The sequence below is a fragment of the Sinohyriopsis cumingii genome, chromosome 17 (genome assembly GCF_028554795.1).
Source record: "Sinohyriopsis cumingii isolate HCF-2022 chromosome 17, ASM2855479v2, whole genome shotgun sequence".
Taxonomy (NCBI): Eukaryota; Metazoa; Mollusca; class Bivalvia; order Unionida; family Unionidae; genus Sinohyriopsis; species Sinohyriopsis cumingii.
Genome location: NC_142977.1, coordinates 16974107 through 16992557, shown reverse-complemented (window position 1 = coordinate 16992557; position 18451 = coordinate 16974107). Strand labels below are relative to the sequence as shown.

The 18451-nt window shown below is 35.8% G+C and overlaps 1 protein-coding gene across 6 annotated transcripts in view; it reads right to left on the bottom strand.

The window, feature by feature from the left end:
• The window catches only part of LOC149777825 (uncharacterized), a 48793-nt gene extending 31296 nt beyond the window's left edge, over positions 1-17497 (bottom strand). Inside the window, exons 1-5 of one of the 6 annotated variants that reach the window (XM_089938891.1) lie at positions 16852-16990; positions 13626-13678; positions 11532-11545; positions 8853-9063; positions 4260-4372 (exon numbers count right to left, since the gene is read on the bottom strand). In XM_089938891.1, coding sequence (XP_089795017.1) covers positions 4260-4372; positions 8853-8984 — 245 coding nt within the window. In that variant the 5' untranslated portion in view covers positions 8985-9063; positions 11532-11545; positions 13626-13678; positions 16852-16990. Of the gene's footprint in view, positions 1-4259; positions 4373-8852; positions 9064-11531; positions 11546-13625; positions 13679-14042; positions 14100-16553; positions 16572-16851 lie in introns of those variants that run through there. The other 5 variants (XM_089938889.1, XM_089938888.1, XM_089938887.1 and 2 more) reach the window with 5 other exon arrangements.
• Positions 17498-18451: the final 954 nt, after the last annotated feature.

The window sequence follows — 18451 nt, the reverse complement described above, 5'->3', positions numbered from 1 at the left end:
TACCTTAAGATCTGGATAATGTGCATAAATGCTTATATTTTAATTCACTTTAGGCCATATGTGTTTATTTTGGTATGCACTTATCAACTGTTAATGAACCTTGATACAAGTCAGAGCCTGAAAACTGCAGTGGTCTGAGGTCCAGGACCAATTGCGTTTAGCCATGGACCAGTCATATGTAAGCAGTACTAGCCAATCAGACCTTTAATATCTCTTATCTGTTCCTATAAATAGTACAAAATGTGCTTTTGAATCCTTGAAAAGAGTCATAATGTGCATGGATGCAAATGATATTAAGAGACTGGTGCTGTAAAATATTTCTGGAAATCTTCACATTTAGGATGCAATACACTGATTACCAGTCTAAGGCTGATCTTCAACAATAAAAAGCCTGTTCTCAACAATAGCTAAAACTACGCATCAACAATATCGGACAACTGTATGTTCTAGATGTAATAAGTTTGTTTACTGGCAAAAGGCAAGAATCATCTACAGGGAATTTGTCTGCTACAAGGCATGTTTCAATGCAGGGATTCAAATGTCCCAGGTATGAAAAGGATGCCAATCATGATAAGAATAAATGTATTCAGACTTTCCATAATCAAAGGAAAAAGGCTTCAACATGTGTTGAGTATCGCTACTAAAGTTTGTTTGTTTGCTCAGCATCAATGGTACATGTATACCCAGAGTCAGTCATTATTCAAGTACCTTTTTAACAGCCATGTCCAACTGCATAACAGACCCATTGATAGCATGTGAAACAAGCAGACCCATTGATAGCACATGAAACAAGCAAAGAGCATTATTACTTGTACAGGATAGATTATTAATAGTAAATAGACATACCCCTCACAATCATCAAGACCCTGATTCCCTGAGCCTTTACAAGCTGAGTACACAACCAGTTATTCACCATGTCAGAGGGATCAGAGCTAGCTGATTTCTGTACTGATGAGAACACTGCCCACTGACCTTTCTTCTCATAAAACATGCACCTGACACACACACCCCAAGGACAAAGGCAATGTTTGTCTGAGGATGAGCAATCTGTCATGGGGAAAAGTGTTTTGAAACCTTTCCCATTCCATTTAGATAGTCTGACAATAAAAATGTCAAAATATCATAAAAGGGGTGGGAGAGGTCAAAGGAAACTAGGACTATCTGCAAAGTGAATAGCTACTTTTAAGGTTACTGATTGCATATAAAGTGACTTTATGGGAGTTTTCCCATCTGCTTCACTGAACAAGCTTTGAATGGCACATGTGGTATTTTTTATTTGTGTGTTGCTATCTTTTATACTGAGAACTTTTAGACCTGAAATATTAGCTAACTACATCACTGAGATTCAAAACTGAACCACCAACAAAAGTCATGAACATGTGATTTGAAAATTGTATTGTTAATGTCAATAAAATATCATTATGACTGAATATGCAGAAAAGCAAATGTATGAATTTTGAGTCTGCATCTTTTCCTTACTGATTTCATGCTTTATTCTAAATATCCGCATGTCAGACTGTGCTATTGGACTGGTCCTTGGCATTTTTTCTTTAATGGACTTCCTTTTTTTATTTTAAATATCTGCATGTCAGACTGTGCTATTGGACTGGTCCTTGGCTTTTTTCTTTACTGTATTTCATGCTTTATTTGATATATTGCATGTTAGACTGTGCGATTGGACTGGTCCTTGGCTTGTGTGGACCTGGGCAATTTAGGGACCTACTGGTCCTACCAATGAGTTAAAAGTGGAATTTACAGGCTTTGCAAGTACATGCAGAGTTTCAGTTATTAACCCCATCAATGAAATTTAACAACATACTCCAGACAGATGGTTGATTAAAAAAAAGAGGAGGAGGCAGAATCAAAGTAAACCAATCAAAGTCAAACAAATCACTTTAATAGTGAAATACATTTCTGAATGATCTATTTCTACACAAATATTGCATTTATTTTCAATACTTAAGTACTGTAAAGTCCATGCATGCTTATTTTCCATGTTAATATGATAATTTTTCACATATCCGCACTTATTTTCACTCCAAAAATGCTTGAAAGCCTGCATGACATTTGTGCTTTGTTTCCATGCCACATTTCTTTCTCCACATATCCATTTGTTTTCCAGTCAAAGTTAAGATTTTGTGTGCTTACTCTCCATGTAACATGCTCATTTCCACATATGCACTTATTTTCACTACAAACATACTACAAAGCTAGTGTATTCTTTCTTTCCATGCAATACACTTATTATCACAAAGTTGCACTGTATTGTCACCACACCAAAGAATGACTGTGTCTGCAAATTTTTCATCTAATAACATGCTAATTATCACCTATGCACTTATTTGTCCAGGTTTCACTAAATTTCTCAATGTTTCTCCTCTGGCTGACATTTTTAAATAATGATCTGCTCTATGATACTTTGATAATTATGTGACTTTAGAGAATTAAGAAACATGGAAAAGATTACATACATACATACATACATATACATATACATATATATATATAGTTATAAAATTGTACATAACAGAAAGATTTTATTCTTGAAAATAATGTTGGGGTATCTCTAAAATTGGAAGAAATACTCACAAATTCTTTTAAGAAGAATTCAAAATATTATGATTTTCAGCCTACTCCATATTTAGTGTGTATGTGTGTGTGACTTCGATTTTTAACGTAGTTTTAACAATTCTTCAGTCATATCGCTACAATGTCTGCTGTGAAGCAGTTTATAGTGATGTCTATCACAGTGTCATCATCCAGCAGACATGTAGCATCATGTCCCACCCAGTCATATTATCCTGACACCAGGCCAACCAGTCCTAACATTAACCTCTAAATGCCGAGTGCCAAGCGAGGCAGCTGTTAGTACTATTTTTGTAAGTCTTTTGTATGACTTGGCCAGGGTTCAAACCCACAATCTCCCACATATGTGGCAGACACACTAACCACTTAGGCTCCATATTTATTGCAAAATTCTGTCCTGTGAATCAAGCAAAAAATATCTCTGTTTGATGAAGAAAACTGGAGATGATGAGTGAAATGTTGCCTCAAGTCCATCTCTGACTTAATGTCATGAAATGGAGGCATAAAGACCCTCTCTAACTTAATGTCATGAAATGGAGGCCTAAAGACCCTCTCTGACTTCATGTCATGAAATGGAGGCCTAAAGACCCTCTCTGACTTAATGTCAGAAAATGGAGGCCTAAAGACCTTCTCTGACTTAATGTCATGAAATGGAGGCCTAAAGACCCTCTCTGACTTAATGTCATGAAATTGAGGCCTAAAGACATTCTCTGACTTAATGTCATGAAATGGAGGCCTAAAGACCCTCTCTGACTTAATGTCATAAAATGGAGGCCTAAAGACCCTCTCTAACTTAATATCAGGAAACAAGGGCCTAATGCCCACGACTTAATATCATGAAGTGGTTCCTAAAGTCCCTCTCTGACATAATATCAAGTAAATACAGTTGGAATAGAATGTCATGTCATTATCATTATAGTGCCTTTTACTTTTGGTGAGTGCCAGTAGATTGCATAGGATCTATAAATAGGTGTTTATGATCTTTAAACATCAGTATTCCTAATAAACCTGTTTATGAGTTTAGAGAAAGTTCCCACTGGATGGGTCATTCAAGTGGGTTTATTGGCAATGTGAGGTATGGTGACATGTCATGTAGCAAGTAGGTGGAAATTGTGATCTAGGACTATATGGGTGTATATAAGAGGTATGGTTGGATGATTGATTCATTCTTACTTCCTACGTTCTTGTGTTAACATCATTCTGCAGATGTGTTTAATGTTGTGTTTAGCTCAAATATGTAAGGAAACATCTTTCTGGATTATTCATTGGAATTTCAAAGTGTTCAATGGACAAAAGTAGTATTCTGGGATACTGTGAATTTATTTAAAGTTGTTCTGGACACTGCCATTGTAAGACATGAAGACTGTTGACTCAAAAGAACATTCGAGGACCTGGAATTCATTTGGAACACTCAATTCTTTTGGACTTGTTTAGAACCTTTTAGGATTATATTGGATTTAATAGATAATTCTTTAGATTCCTCTTAAATTTTCATTTTATAATTTAGAGAATTAAATTATTGGTTAAGTTACTAAACCTGTGTTGCTTCTTTTTGTGACTTTTTTTACTGTCAATAGATATCGTTAGAGGCCTATATGTTTTGAATCCTCAAGTCATTACTGACCTTCATGGTGTGTATCAAATAAGAAGACACTTGTGTATTAGCCTTGTACCTTGACCCATAGCATCCCCCAAGAGTGTTAGTGCAGATGACAAAAAATTTATCTGTATCCACGGCACAACCAGGACCAACAAACTTCTCCCACCAACCTGGTTTTGGATTGTCCTTGAAATAAAAAAAAAACAATTATAAGTTTCTTCAAATACACCTGAACTGTAAAACACTATCAAATGATGAAGGACTAGTTTTTTAATGTTGAAGCATATCAAATGATATACCGAGTGTTTCTCTGGACTTTAGCAATGAGTCCTATCAAGGGTTCTACCTTCATTGTGGTATAGGACTAACAATATGCTCCTCAGCCAATCCTGTGGGACAAAATACCCAATTTAACATGCTTCTTTTTCACATCAACTTCATTATGGATCAATGGTCTAGTTTCCCATCTTCTATAATGTAACAGCTGGAAGATAACTGTCAGTTTTCCTTTCCAAATGTTGCTTGTCAGAGCAATGCTGTCATTATATAACTCATGTAACAGGACGAACAAATTAGATATTTAATTGATGACTTCTTTTATTATCTGTATCATAATTAACATAAATCTATTACAGCAACTACATAATGAATAAAAGCAGCAGCAGCATGGTTAAGATGTATGCAAAATGTGCCCATTTATCATGTACTTGTAATCCATCAAGAAACAACTCCAAACATTACATTAAGATTTTACAAAAATTCTCATGTGAAACATTTTCTTAGTATTTCTTAAGATGTCAGTGACCATTTGCAATTAGCATAAAACAGCAAAATGATGCATCATTGTTTCATATTCCATTAAACTGGTATTAAAATTTTATTACAGTACAAAATGTAACTCATGTAACAAGGAAGGACAAATAAAAAATTTATTTCTCTATTTAAATTTAGTATGTTGAGTCTGCCATGTATTAGTACAAGTATGTACTTTAAAATATATTGATATAGTCCTACATTTATATTTTCTTACATTATTTTCATATAATATTGGTTCTTGATGCACCTCTTGGCTTTTATGTATGGTCAGTGGCATGCCAACTTGATTAGGGACTTCTGGACTAAGTACCTTTTATCCAAGGACTTTTTGGTCCTTATTGTTGATCTGATACTGCTGTTGCTACAAAGTCTCTTGACAGTACTCAACCAAGGTAAGACTCTTGACAGTACTCAATTAAGGTAAGACTCTTGACAGTACTCAATCAAGGTAAGACTCTTGACACTACTCAATCAAGGCAAGACTCTTGACACTACTCAATCAGGGTAAGACTCTTGACAGTACTCAATCAAGGTAAGACTCTTGACAGTACTCAATCAAGGTAAGTCTCTTGACAGTACTCAATCAAGGTAAGACTTGACAGTACTCAATCAAGGTAAGACTCTTGACACTACTCAATCAAGGTAAGACTCTTGACACTACTCAATCAAGGTAGGACTCTTGACACTACTCAATCAAGGTAAGACTCTTGACACTACTCAATCAAGGTAGGACTCTTGACAGTACTCAATCAATGTAAGTTGTTGTTGTTGTGGGGTTTAACGCCATTTTTCAGCACACAATAGGCTATACATGGCGGCCAGTATTAATGGTGGAGGAAGAACCCGAGAAAACCCGGAAAGAACCACCGACCCTCGAGAAGCTACTGGCAAGCTTTCTCACATACCCACATTGGCCAATCAAGGTAAGACTCTTGACAGTACTCAATCAAGGTAAAACTCTTGACAGTACTCAATCAAGGTAAAAAAAATCCAAAATCTGATTTTAAGCAAAGCAATGTTATAGTGTATAACTTTCCTAGACAAAAGACTAGTCTAGAATCACATTACTATGAATGCCAATTCTGTTCTATGAATGTTACATGAGATGCAAATATGTTAATCAGGATTAATCAAATTATATACAATCCTTAATTAGAAATGCAGTATTTATTTCAGTCTATTTAACTGCATGTGAGTGATATCCTCTTAAAATAACAATATACAAGAATCACAAAACAATAATCAAGTTTCATTACTGCTGTTCCATCAATGTCACGTGATTTGCACACAGGTTGGTTAGAAATAAAAATTTTGATTGTACTGCAAGAAACCCAAATGTCAGTATTATTGCTTCTTTCAGGCATGCCAACTGGAAAAACTGGTATAGAATCTCAGTTCTGTTCATTAATATCACAGCTGTTTATGCACAACAATGTAACATCGATGAATGCTTCTGGTCTGTAAATCTTGTGTGAGGCTGGTTTTGATGTCTGTCATAAATGTCCATCTCAAGAAAACCAACAAAATACAGGTGTTTCCTTGCTGAATTCTTTCATTTTAATGGTTATCATGTATTTGTAATTAACGATAAACAATTTATGTTAAGTATATTTGCAACCCATTTAAAGAATTCTCTTATATTGACATATATCACGTAACTTACCAGTTCAAGAAACAATCCAGTATCACCCTTACAGACATCTTTAGCAAGCATCCTGATCAACTGTAATTACGCTGGATTTTGACAACAGGATAGCAGGTGTGCTGTGTGCAAACTGAATGTTGTGTGTAACTGTTTGCGTGTCAGGCAAAAATAGAACCCAAAATTTTACTCACATAATGATGAAAGCAGACAGACAGGGATGGTTTGTTCATGAATTTGTATATTTGTCAAATGTTGAATATATACAAGTATGTACGCTTTCTTATTCAAACACAATGAAAATTGACAAAGCACATCATACTGTTTAAGTTACTGACAGTGTTATGACAGGGCAAGTCATTGATCATCACATAACCGGTTGGACATATGCATCACATGCAACAGTGGGGTGATAAAATTAAATTTGTTAAAATTATTTTTACAACCAGCAAAAAAAATTTCAGGTTAGAAATCAGAATACACAAGTCGAACACAATATAAATTGACAAAGCACATCATACTGTTTAATTTACTGAAAGTACTTTGACAGGGCAAGTCATTGATTATCACATGTTGTTGTTGTTGTTGTTGTGGGGTTTAATGCCATTTTTCAGCACATGACAGGCTATGCATGGTGGCCAGTATTAATGGTGGAGGAAGAACCCGGAAAAACCCCGGGAAGAACCACCGACCCACAAGAAGCTACTGGCAAGCTTTCTCACATACCCACATTGGCCGAATCCTGGACTCGAACCCACGCAGACAGAGGTGAGGTGGCAGTGATCCGTAACAGAGAGAGCTTTAGACCACTCGGCCACTCGGGGCCCTGATCATCACATAACCAGTTGGACAGACGCATCACATGCAACAGTGGGGTGATAAAATTTATTTTTCCAAATCAGCAAGACATTTTTCCAGGTAAGAAATCAGGCTACACAAGTCTGTACCAAACATCCAGTTTTATGTACTTGCAATGATAACAAAAAATTAATTTTTTTATGTGTCCATTTTGATCTGTCTGGAATGTAATGTCTTCAGAAATCAGAGAAAATTAATAATTAACAATTACATATTTTTTGTCAAAACTGTCTTTATTATCATGGTAGCACATGAACATATATAATAAGTAATATTTATGAGCAATTAAAGTCTGAAATGCTTTTCACAGCCTCTTTTCAACAAACAGTAGCATCTGACCATAGACTGTACACACAGCCAGTCAAACCTGTCCTAAACAGTTCATGTTAGTTCAGTGGTCACCTAGTAACAACAGCCATTCTAATTTCCCCCAGGCAAATTTCCAATCAAATGTCCTACATAAATGACATGTAATCTGTCACCTATCCACCATGGTCAGTGGCCATCTATTTCTTAACCATACAGTGGATTCACCCTGCCTTCAGGGGTTACTGAGACGTGTCAGCAAGTCTGCAAATTAAACTTGTTTTGTTTGATCAGTAAGGCAAGTGTATATAGCAATGTATATTATGTGAATCAATGTTCAATTTCCAGTTGTCAACATACTGGATTCAAGAGCATGACATTTTTTTTCTTATAGGAGATACATTGTACTAGTGAAATCCATTGCAGTTTAGCATTCCAAGTTTACTCTGACCCTTCCATCCTATTTTTCATATATGTATCGAAAAATAGGAATTCACCGCCACTGTGCAGTGGTGGCATAGGGTTGCCACTTAAGAGCGGGCCTAGCAAACTCAAACAATGTTACAGTGATCCATACCAAAGAAAATCGATAGGAAAAATATTTATTTTCTGAGAACTTATCAGTATTATAATTTTTGTCTTTAATCCACTAATAGACAAGACAGAACTAGTGTTGATGAACTATGACCTGGTATTCACCATTTGCATAATGCTAGTGACATGACTTCATAAATCTTGCAACCTACAAAACGTTGTCCATGTTGTTACATGGTACATACAATAAACCTCTTTTCAATGCTGTTATACAGAAGTTCTAAAATATTAAATGAAAAGTACATAATGTCTGTAAAAGAATGAAAGGACACATGATTGTCAACTTATTAATTCTGAAAACATTTACCAGAAACCTGTCACAGCAACTTGGAGACACAAGAATAGAGCATGTGTCAATGACAGTTTTGTTCTATCTCAAGACTACTACATAGTGTGCTGTATTAAAATTCCTAAGTATCAACAAATTTCTTTGTCCTTGCATATACATACTGGATGACTTCTGGCATGGGAACTAGCGGAAAGACCTGCATGTATCAAGACAACATTAGAATGATCCTCATTCAGCTCTCCCCACGTCTCATAGGCGATGTTAACTTTTGGCAAGATACCGCCATATTTCATTTCAAATGGCTCATGAATGGTTAAAGTCTTGTATCCTGTGAGAATATTGTCATACTGTGGTTCTGGACCTGTGGTCTTACTGAAATTAAAGGGACAGAATTATCGGTAATTCTTTTAAGAATCCAACAAATTGTGAAATTCACAATTCCATTTTGGAATATATATATATATATATATATATATATATATATATATATAGAGAGAGAGAGAGAGAGAGAGAGAGAGAGATAGGGGTAAAAAAAGATGAATCTTTCAAAACCATACAGAAAAATTATATATTAATTGTGACTATTTTTCTACGAGTATTTACGTTATATACACAAGAGCCTTCATATATCTACCTATTTTTCCATTCATATATATCTGATATTTTCTTTTCCTGTATTAATACTGGATATATTTTATCATGTGGTTCCAAACATGTGATGTGTTAAGATATATTTTTTGGAACCACAAGATTAAATATATTTGGTATTAATGTAGGAAAAGAACATTTTCCTTTTATTACATACCAAACATGCTCCAGTATTGAAATTGTGATGATTAAACATACTATTAGGCACAACACGCTCCATGTCAGTTTATAAACTATAAGACCGTATCTAAAAACAATCGAATTCCAATTCAGCAATGCATCAGAGGGTTTATCATTGTTATTATCAAGGAAGGGAAATAACTTCTGAGGGTCTGACATGAACGGCATCTATTCACATTTCTTTATCAAAGATTAATTTCCGTGTCTGAAATGCAAGGCAGTTTCTGATTATCTGTTCTAGCTCACAACCTGCTCATTTTTGTTGCCGCAGGTACAACTCTCGTAGGTAGACACAAATAAGTATCAAATGACACAATAGGAAATCTTGTATTTTCACAAGAAAATATAAGGATATATTTTCATATGTAAAAATATACAAATGAAAAGGTATGAAAATTATTTTGCAATAGGTCTCTATACCTCACACTTAAGCATATAATAAACAGTATGTAATATGTAACTGTTAAAATGGTACATAAGGAAATATTGCAAACTCACTCCCTGCCTGAAGCAAACAGAGCTTTACATCGCTGGTGACAATAGATGCACAACATGTTGCATATTTGTATTGCTATTAAGAACAGCACGCTACTCTGTGTGTGTATGTGTGTGTGTGTGTGTGCATAAAGAAGCAAGTATGAGGTGGGTGCGACTTAATACCCAGTAAGTACATACGTTCTGCACCATCAGGGGACCAGTAAGTACATACTTTCTGCAACATCAGGGGACCAGTAAGTACATACTTTCTGCAACATCAGGAGACAGGAGACCAGTAAGTACATACTTTCTGTGACCAGTAAGTACATACTTTCTGCACCATCAGGGGACCAGTACGTAAAAACTTTCTGTGACCAGTAAGTACATACTTTCTGCACCATCAGGAGACCAGTAAGTACATACTTTCTGTACCATCAGGGGACCAGTAAGCACATACTTTCTGTACCATCAGCAGACCAGTAAGTACATAACTTTGTGTGACCAGTAAGTACATACTTTCTGTGACGAGTAAGTACATACTTTCTGCACCATCAGGGGACCAGTAAGTACATAGCTTCTGCACCATCGGGGGCCAGTAACTACATACTTTCTGCACCATCAGGGGGCCAGTATGTACATACTTTCTGCACCATCAGGGGGCCAGTATGTACATACTTTCTGCACCATCAGGGGGCCAGTATGTACATACTTTCTGCACCATCAGGGGACCAGTATGTAAATACTTTCTGCACCATCAGGGGGCCAGTATGTGCATACTTTCTGCACCATCAGGGGGCCAGTATGTACATACTTTCTGCACCATCAGGAGACCAGTAAGTACATACTTTCTGCACCATCAGGGGACCAGTATGTACATACTTTCTGCACCATCAGGGGACCAGTATGTACATACTTTCTGCACCATCAGGGGGCCAGTATGTACATACTTTCTGCACCATCAGGGGACCAGTATGTACATACTTTCTGCACCATCTGGGGTTCAGTAAGTACATACTTTCTGCACCATCAGGGGGCCAGTATGTAAATACTTTCTGCACCATTAGGGGGCCAGTATGTACATACTTTCTGCACCATTAGGGGGCCAGTAAGTGCATACTTTCTGCACCATTAGGGGGCCAGTATGTACATACTTTCTGCACCATCAGGGGGCCAGTATGTAAATACTTTCTGCACCAACATTGGGCAAAACACAAAAGCTACATAAGCTCCTTGACTATGATTTGGTGTAAAATTCATGCTACATTTTATAGTTGATATTAATACTTCCTCAGTTAAATTTTCAAGCGTTAAAATTATTTTAAGTTTCGTTACAAAGAATTAATACTTAAAACTGCTTATTTTAATGAATGTATTCAACTTCATCTTTCCAAGTTCGATTGTCCAAGTTATTGTTGAAGGTGGATGATGCACAAATGTACATACACTGGGGCTGGGGGGGGGGAATATGCATGCTGTGCACAAATGTACATACACTGGGGGAGGGGGGCAAAACTTGCTGATTTTTTCATACGTACTTTCTGGATGTTCCCTTTGAAAAAAGAACGAGATTCATAGATATAATGACAAAATAATGGCAAGGAATTCAGTTGATTTTTTTATATAAATGTTTAGGAATATATTGTGAATCCCACAATCACACATCCTAGAAAATAGCCTGATTTATGCATGTGTGGAAAAATCTGTACTTTCCAATGGAAAATAAGTTCATGTGCTACTATTAATATAAAAATAACACAATGTATTAACTATTAGTTTGCAAATTGTTGTAAATATATTCATTAAATGTGTACTTGTATATTTATCATAAGTTAATTCTGAAATATCTTAAGTCTGCACAGACAGTCATATACATGATTAACACACAATCAGTCATGACACATGATTATCACAGTCATGACAAATGATTATCAAAGTCAGTCATTAAACATGATTTTCACAGTCATTACACATGAGTAACAGTCAGTCATTACACATGAGTATCAGTCATTACACATGATTTTCAGTCATTACATATGATAATGATTATCAAATTCAGTCATTACACATGATTATCAGTCAGTCATGACAAATGATTATTAAAGTCAGTCATTACACATTATTATCAGTCATTACACATGAGTATCAGTCAGTCATTACACATGATTTTCAGTTATTACATATGATAATGATTATCAAATTCAGTCATTACACATGATTATCAGTCATTACACACGAGAATCAGTCAGTCATTACACATGATTATCAGTCATTACACATGAGTAACAGTCAGTCATTACACAAGTATCAGTCAGTCATTACACATGATTTTCAGTCATTACACATGATAATGATTATCAAATTCAGTCATTACACATGATTATCAGTCATTACACATGATTATCAGCCATTACACATGAGAATCACAGTCAGTCATTACACATGATTATCAGTCATTATACACGAGAATCACAGTCAGTCATTACACATGATTATCAGTCATTACACATGATTATCACAATGTTAAATTTATCATGTCCCTGTCATATGACCAAATTTTCACAAACAAAATCATAGATCTGAATGTAATTTTAGTAAATTGGTAGTTGATTTCTTCCAAAATATTCCAGTACGACAGCTTTCTTCAACTAAGTGCCACATTTATTTTTGTATCAGGTGCATAAACTACAAATATGCATCCCATGGTTTCCATTGAGATATGAACTGAAGGAAAACTAAGAGTCAAATCTTAAACTAAGGGCCATGAGAACAACATGGAGAATTTTGTTGTTGTTGTTATAGGGTTTAACGCCATTTTTCAGCACAAGATAGGCTATACATGGCGGCCAATATTAATGGTGGAGGAAGAACCGGGAAAACCTCGAAAAGAACCACCGGCCCACAAGAAGCTACCGGCAAGCTTTCTCACATATCCAAATTTGCTGAGCCCAAGACTCGAACCCACGCAGAGGTGAGATGGCAGTGATCCGTGAAGGAGAGCGCTTTAGACCACTCGGTCACTCAGGGCCCTGAACAACATGGAGAAAGAAAATACTTTTAAAACTTTAACACATAGAACGGGAAAGAAGAGCCTTTTTTAATACACAAACAACACAGCAAGATGAGACCAAAAGAAAAATTTCACATTACTTACTACATTGAAATGAGACCGCTCTGGTGGTCTAGTGGTTACAGCATCTGCCACGGACGTGGAATGGTTCATATTCAAACTTTGACCAAGTCATTCCAAAGACATATAAAAATGGTACTAACAGCTGCCTTGCAAGGCGCTCAGCATTAAGAGGATAATATTAGGACTGGTTGGCCTGATGTCAGAATAATGTGACTGGGTGAGACATCATGCTACATGTCTGCCCAGTGCTAGATATCACTACAAACTGCCACACTGCAGACATCATAGCAATATGACTGAAAAATTGTTAAAGTTAAAAATACAAATCACACACACACACACTTACATGCAATAATTATACACCACCATAGAAAAAATATTTGGCATTACTGATAATGGTTAAACACTGTATATCACTAATGATACACTTAGATCACTCTCGATTTCCTTCCGCATATGCCTGAATTTCTCTGTGTATCATGAAGAAATGTCTTCTTACCACTTTTTACAATTATGCTCACAGTCCCAGTCTAGTATCACATCGATGATTCCCTGAGAAATAAGTCAAATTATTCCTCTTAAAAACCAATATATTTATATGTAATACTTAAATCTGAAAATTAATCTGGAATGACACAATACTGCACAATGAACATAAAGTATGATGCACACAGAATAAATGGAAATGGAATAGGAAATAATTCACTTTTATACTAGGGGCATTACTAATTAATAGTGAATCAACTGAAATCATTAATTAAGCAATTATTAGAGAATAAATTGAGACCATTCATTGCAAAAGGTTGTTTTTGTGGATAATACAGCATCATAAAAACAAGCAAATGGCATTTCAATTCTCTTTGATTCCATCTACCAATTTTGATTTCCAGTTATTACAGCCAATTTACTGACTTACCTTATAAAGAGATGTTAAACTGGTCAGTGTCAAACTACTCATTTGCATCTCAAAACAAAAGATTATGGTAAATACTGATGTTATTTACTGGGACTACCCGACTTGACTTGCAACTTCCCATGATAACACTGTTAACTGATTAGTGGGTGGTGCAGATGTTTAGTACGGTTGCAAACATGTCAAAGTTTCATATATGGTGTTGATTATAGTGTTTGAAAACATTTTTGAGTCAACTTAACCCATAAATTCAGGTTAGTTTCAGACGAAACATGAAATTCATGTCAACTTTATGCTGTGTAAGGGTCAAAGGGAAACTGTGTGAATCACAAAATATTTCAGGAGATCATGATTTATGATGCTAAACTGAAATCATCAACAGAACAAACAAGACTATGATATACATGCACATTTGGCAATGGCAGATCTCAGTCTATGCTGCTAAATTGAAATCATCAATCAAACATAGACTATGAGTATGATCTACATGTACAATGTTAAAGTCTATGATGACTGTCAGATCCAAGTCTATGTGAAAGTCTATGATGACTGTCAGATCCAAGTCTATGTGAAAGTCTAAGATGACTGTCAGATCCAAGTCTATGATGATTGTCAGATCCAAGTCTATGGTGACTGTCAGATCCAAGTCTATGTACAAGTCTATGATGACTGTCAGATCCAAGTCTACGATGATTGTCAGATATATGTCCAAGTCTATGATGATTGTCAGATCCAAGTCTATGTACAAGTCTATGATGACTGTCAGATCCAAGTCTATGTGAAAGTCTATGATGACTGTCAGATCCAAGTCTATGTGAAAGTCTAAGATGACTGTCAGATCCAAGTCTATGATGATTGTCAGATCCAAGTCTATGGTGACTGTCAGATCCAAGTCTATGTACAAGTCTATGGTGACTGTGGGCAATTCTTTAAAAGGATACTTTGTAAGTTTAACATCATAAGTATGACTAAGTACCAGAGAGAAGCCATTACAGATGTATTTGCTTATTTACGAGTCCATTCATGTTATGTGCTCCCTTTGTCTTGATCATGTAGGAACAGTGTTTAAATTCAAATAACTTAATTTTGATTGGATGCAGTGGCTTGCTGTCACATCCAATGAAATTCACAGACCCAAAGCACAGAAATATCTGCTCGATCTGCCAAGGTGTAGTAGGATTAGGATGCTCATGTATTGGCTTTAATACTTCATTTTGTCATCTTTGAATAGTTACTTTATTGTTTTATTGGCAACAATGAAATTAGGATGAACAGTACCATGTGAAGACACTCATGTCCATGTTTGGGGACTGTTTCAATGTAGTTTAGAAATCTTTCATTTTATAGTGAAGTTTTGGAGAGCTAAAAACAAAGTTTTGTTCAAGATGTAGTTGACTGAAGAATGTTTACCAATTTACAATTACAATACTGTAATCTTTGTATTGAGATCAGTTTAAATTAAATAGAATGTATAGTTTCTGCTGTGCTCTTTTAAAGTCGTATGTAGATCCAAGTTTAGATGCAGTAACAATACCGTTTAAAGTCGTATATACTATGGATCCTAGTTTCGATGCATTCAACACCTTTATAACAAAGATGTACTAATTGCTAATTTTGAAAGGCATTTCATCGATAATAGCTAGAGAGCGAAGATTGATGCAAAACCTCAATAACAAAATCATATTATCTAATCACCTCAAATATTATCAGTGTGGGCTTCATGAAAAAGAAAATAACTTGACTATATCCTTGTCAAATAACCCCAACTTAGGATGGTGAAAAACCAAAAAATAGTTTTGACTGTGGGTCCCAACCTGTGGGCCCAGGGTTTTCTCAATTAACAGTACCTGAAAGTACAGCAGTTTACATGTGGGGGGTCACAAACTTTTTAAAGTTAAGAAAGGGTCCTAACACTCAATAAGGTTGTGAACCACAAGTTTATGTTATAAACAAATCTATGGCAACTTTTCCCGAAATGGTGTATCTAAATTTTTGTGAAGCTGTGTTTTGAAACCAACAAGGATAGCTTTGCTGTTGTAAGTGCAGAAGTATAGATAAGTAAAATAGAATATTTCACCTTCCAAACATTATTTTTCTGTTAAAGAAAACTTGATTGTTAGTATTTGGTTTTGTGGGTTTGAAGTAATTTTTCAGCATATGATAATTTATACATAGTAGGCAGTATAGTTGGTGGAGGAAGAACCCCGGAAAACCATAAGACTAAACAATCTGAACCAATGGATGCTATTGGCATGCTTTCCCCATACCCATATTGTCAGAGCAAAGAAACAAACCCACACAAACAGAGGTGAGATGTCAATGATCTGTAAATGTGGGCACCTTAGACCACTCGACCAAACAGGGCACCATAAAGAAAAATTGACCAATGGGACACGACGACTATTGTAAATACTACAATCCCACCCATTTCTCAAACCAATGGTTCAATGCAGAATCCTATATAAAAGTCTATTATACATGCCCGAAGTGGCAGAGTATTCCAAAAGCACTCACCATTATGGATTACTGCCATCTCACCTGTCTGCATGGGTTCGAATCCCAGTCTCAGCCAATGTTAGACAAACAAGTAGACCCCCCACTTCATTTTCTGACATTAGTGGTACTGCCATTATTATCGTCAGAAAAAAAAAGACAAAAAAGGCTGGAGCTTCCTGTTTGTCAGTGGTTATTTCCACCGGGTTTTTCCTCTATCAGTTATACTGTCTGCCATGTACTATCTTGTGTTAAACTCCACAACAACAAATTATGTTTTATGTTGCTAATCATTATTTCACTTCTTAATTTAGCTTACTTTCTAGTGAGACACGGGAACTCAGTTTCCATCCCTTTGAATAAGCCATCGCTTTCTGGAACTGGCACCTGTGGCAAATCAAACATGTTGTTACCGACAGTTGCATTTTCTTTTTGCCTGGCGTTATGCTGAACCTCAGCACTTCCACAATGGCAAGTTTTGTTCCATTCCAATCTAAGATCTATTTTCTTTTGCAACAATTTACTATGACTTTGTTTTTCATTACGTAACAACACTTCATTCCTGGAGAAGGTAGTGAAGTTGGTATTTGCTATGGTAACTTTCCATGTCCGTCTTGCATCGCTCTTAAGAAGAGTTCCACTAAAAATTAGCTGTTTGGCAAGACGTTCAGCTTTCAATGTCTTAGAAAACATTGTGAATGCGCCTATAATTTCTAACAGACTGCACTTAAATCAGTGTCAATATAACCTAGTTGCAATGCCGTAGCCTTAACAATGAATGCAGAAGGTGATACCGTTGTACTGTAATTTAAACTATCGAAAGATTTACAACTTGGGCCAATATTCAGTACACAGCATTTTTATCGCAACACTTTATGACCTACATTTGTATGGAGTCAATTTTGTCTACAATATCACGAATGGACACAGTGACACTGACCGTAATCTGCACCAACACTGTGCCCAGATTTGAACCCTAGCGGTAATCTGCAAAGAAACGTGTTTGTAAATAGACCTATGGGACGTCATGTGAAAATCACGTGTACACTGCATGATTAACCGCATTTTTAGCGGGTTATTCTAACGAATATACTGCTAATATATCTTTAACGGAAAGCAAAATATATTTCTTAAAGTTTTCGTTAACGTTTTCTAAAACTCAGCTATTATAAATACTTTAGTTATGAATCATCCTATATTTAACCTTGGTTCAAGGATAATATATTCGACACATTCACTTGACATAAATGTTCGTTTGTTATATCTTTCATGCGTAAATTATAGCACTTGGTGAATTACATACACCACATAAACATAAACTTGTTACTTATTATCCACATTGTAATGTTGATATTAAACACGTTCTACAACTAGGTCATTTTGGGGGCAAACCTGATTTTTTTGTTGTGGCGGCGATTTACATAACTTGAAAAGCCAAAATAGCATACCAGTCTCGAGTACTCGAGTACTAAAATACTGATCTGTCTTTTGACGTAATGAGTTTTACTGGCAGATAAAAGCTGCTAATTTATAAAACGCAGAGCTGCCGACCTTTTTAAACATGCGATATTTTCATCCATTTGCAGGTTATCATAGCATTAAAACGACGTTTAAATTGGACCATTCTCTCCTTGTTTGTCATTATTATCTTTTATTATTCATTTCGTGTCTTTTTTATGCCCAATGCATAATAGATGAGAGACAAATTCTAACAGTCGCAGTCGGGAATCGAACCCAGTTCATCTCTCTGAGTCCTACAATGTAAGACGTATCACATGTTATTTATGCTTTAGTAGGTGCCCAAAACATAAATATCAACGTCGATGTCTTACATGTTAGACTAGTCCGATAAATCGACCTTCCATATCTGTGTTGATACTGATGGACAATATGTCAACATCATCACGGGTGAAAGGCTG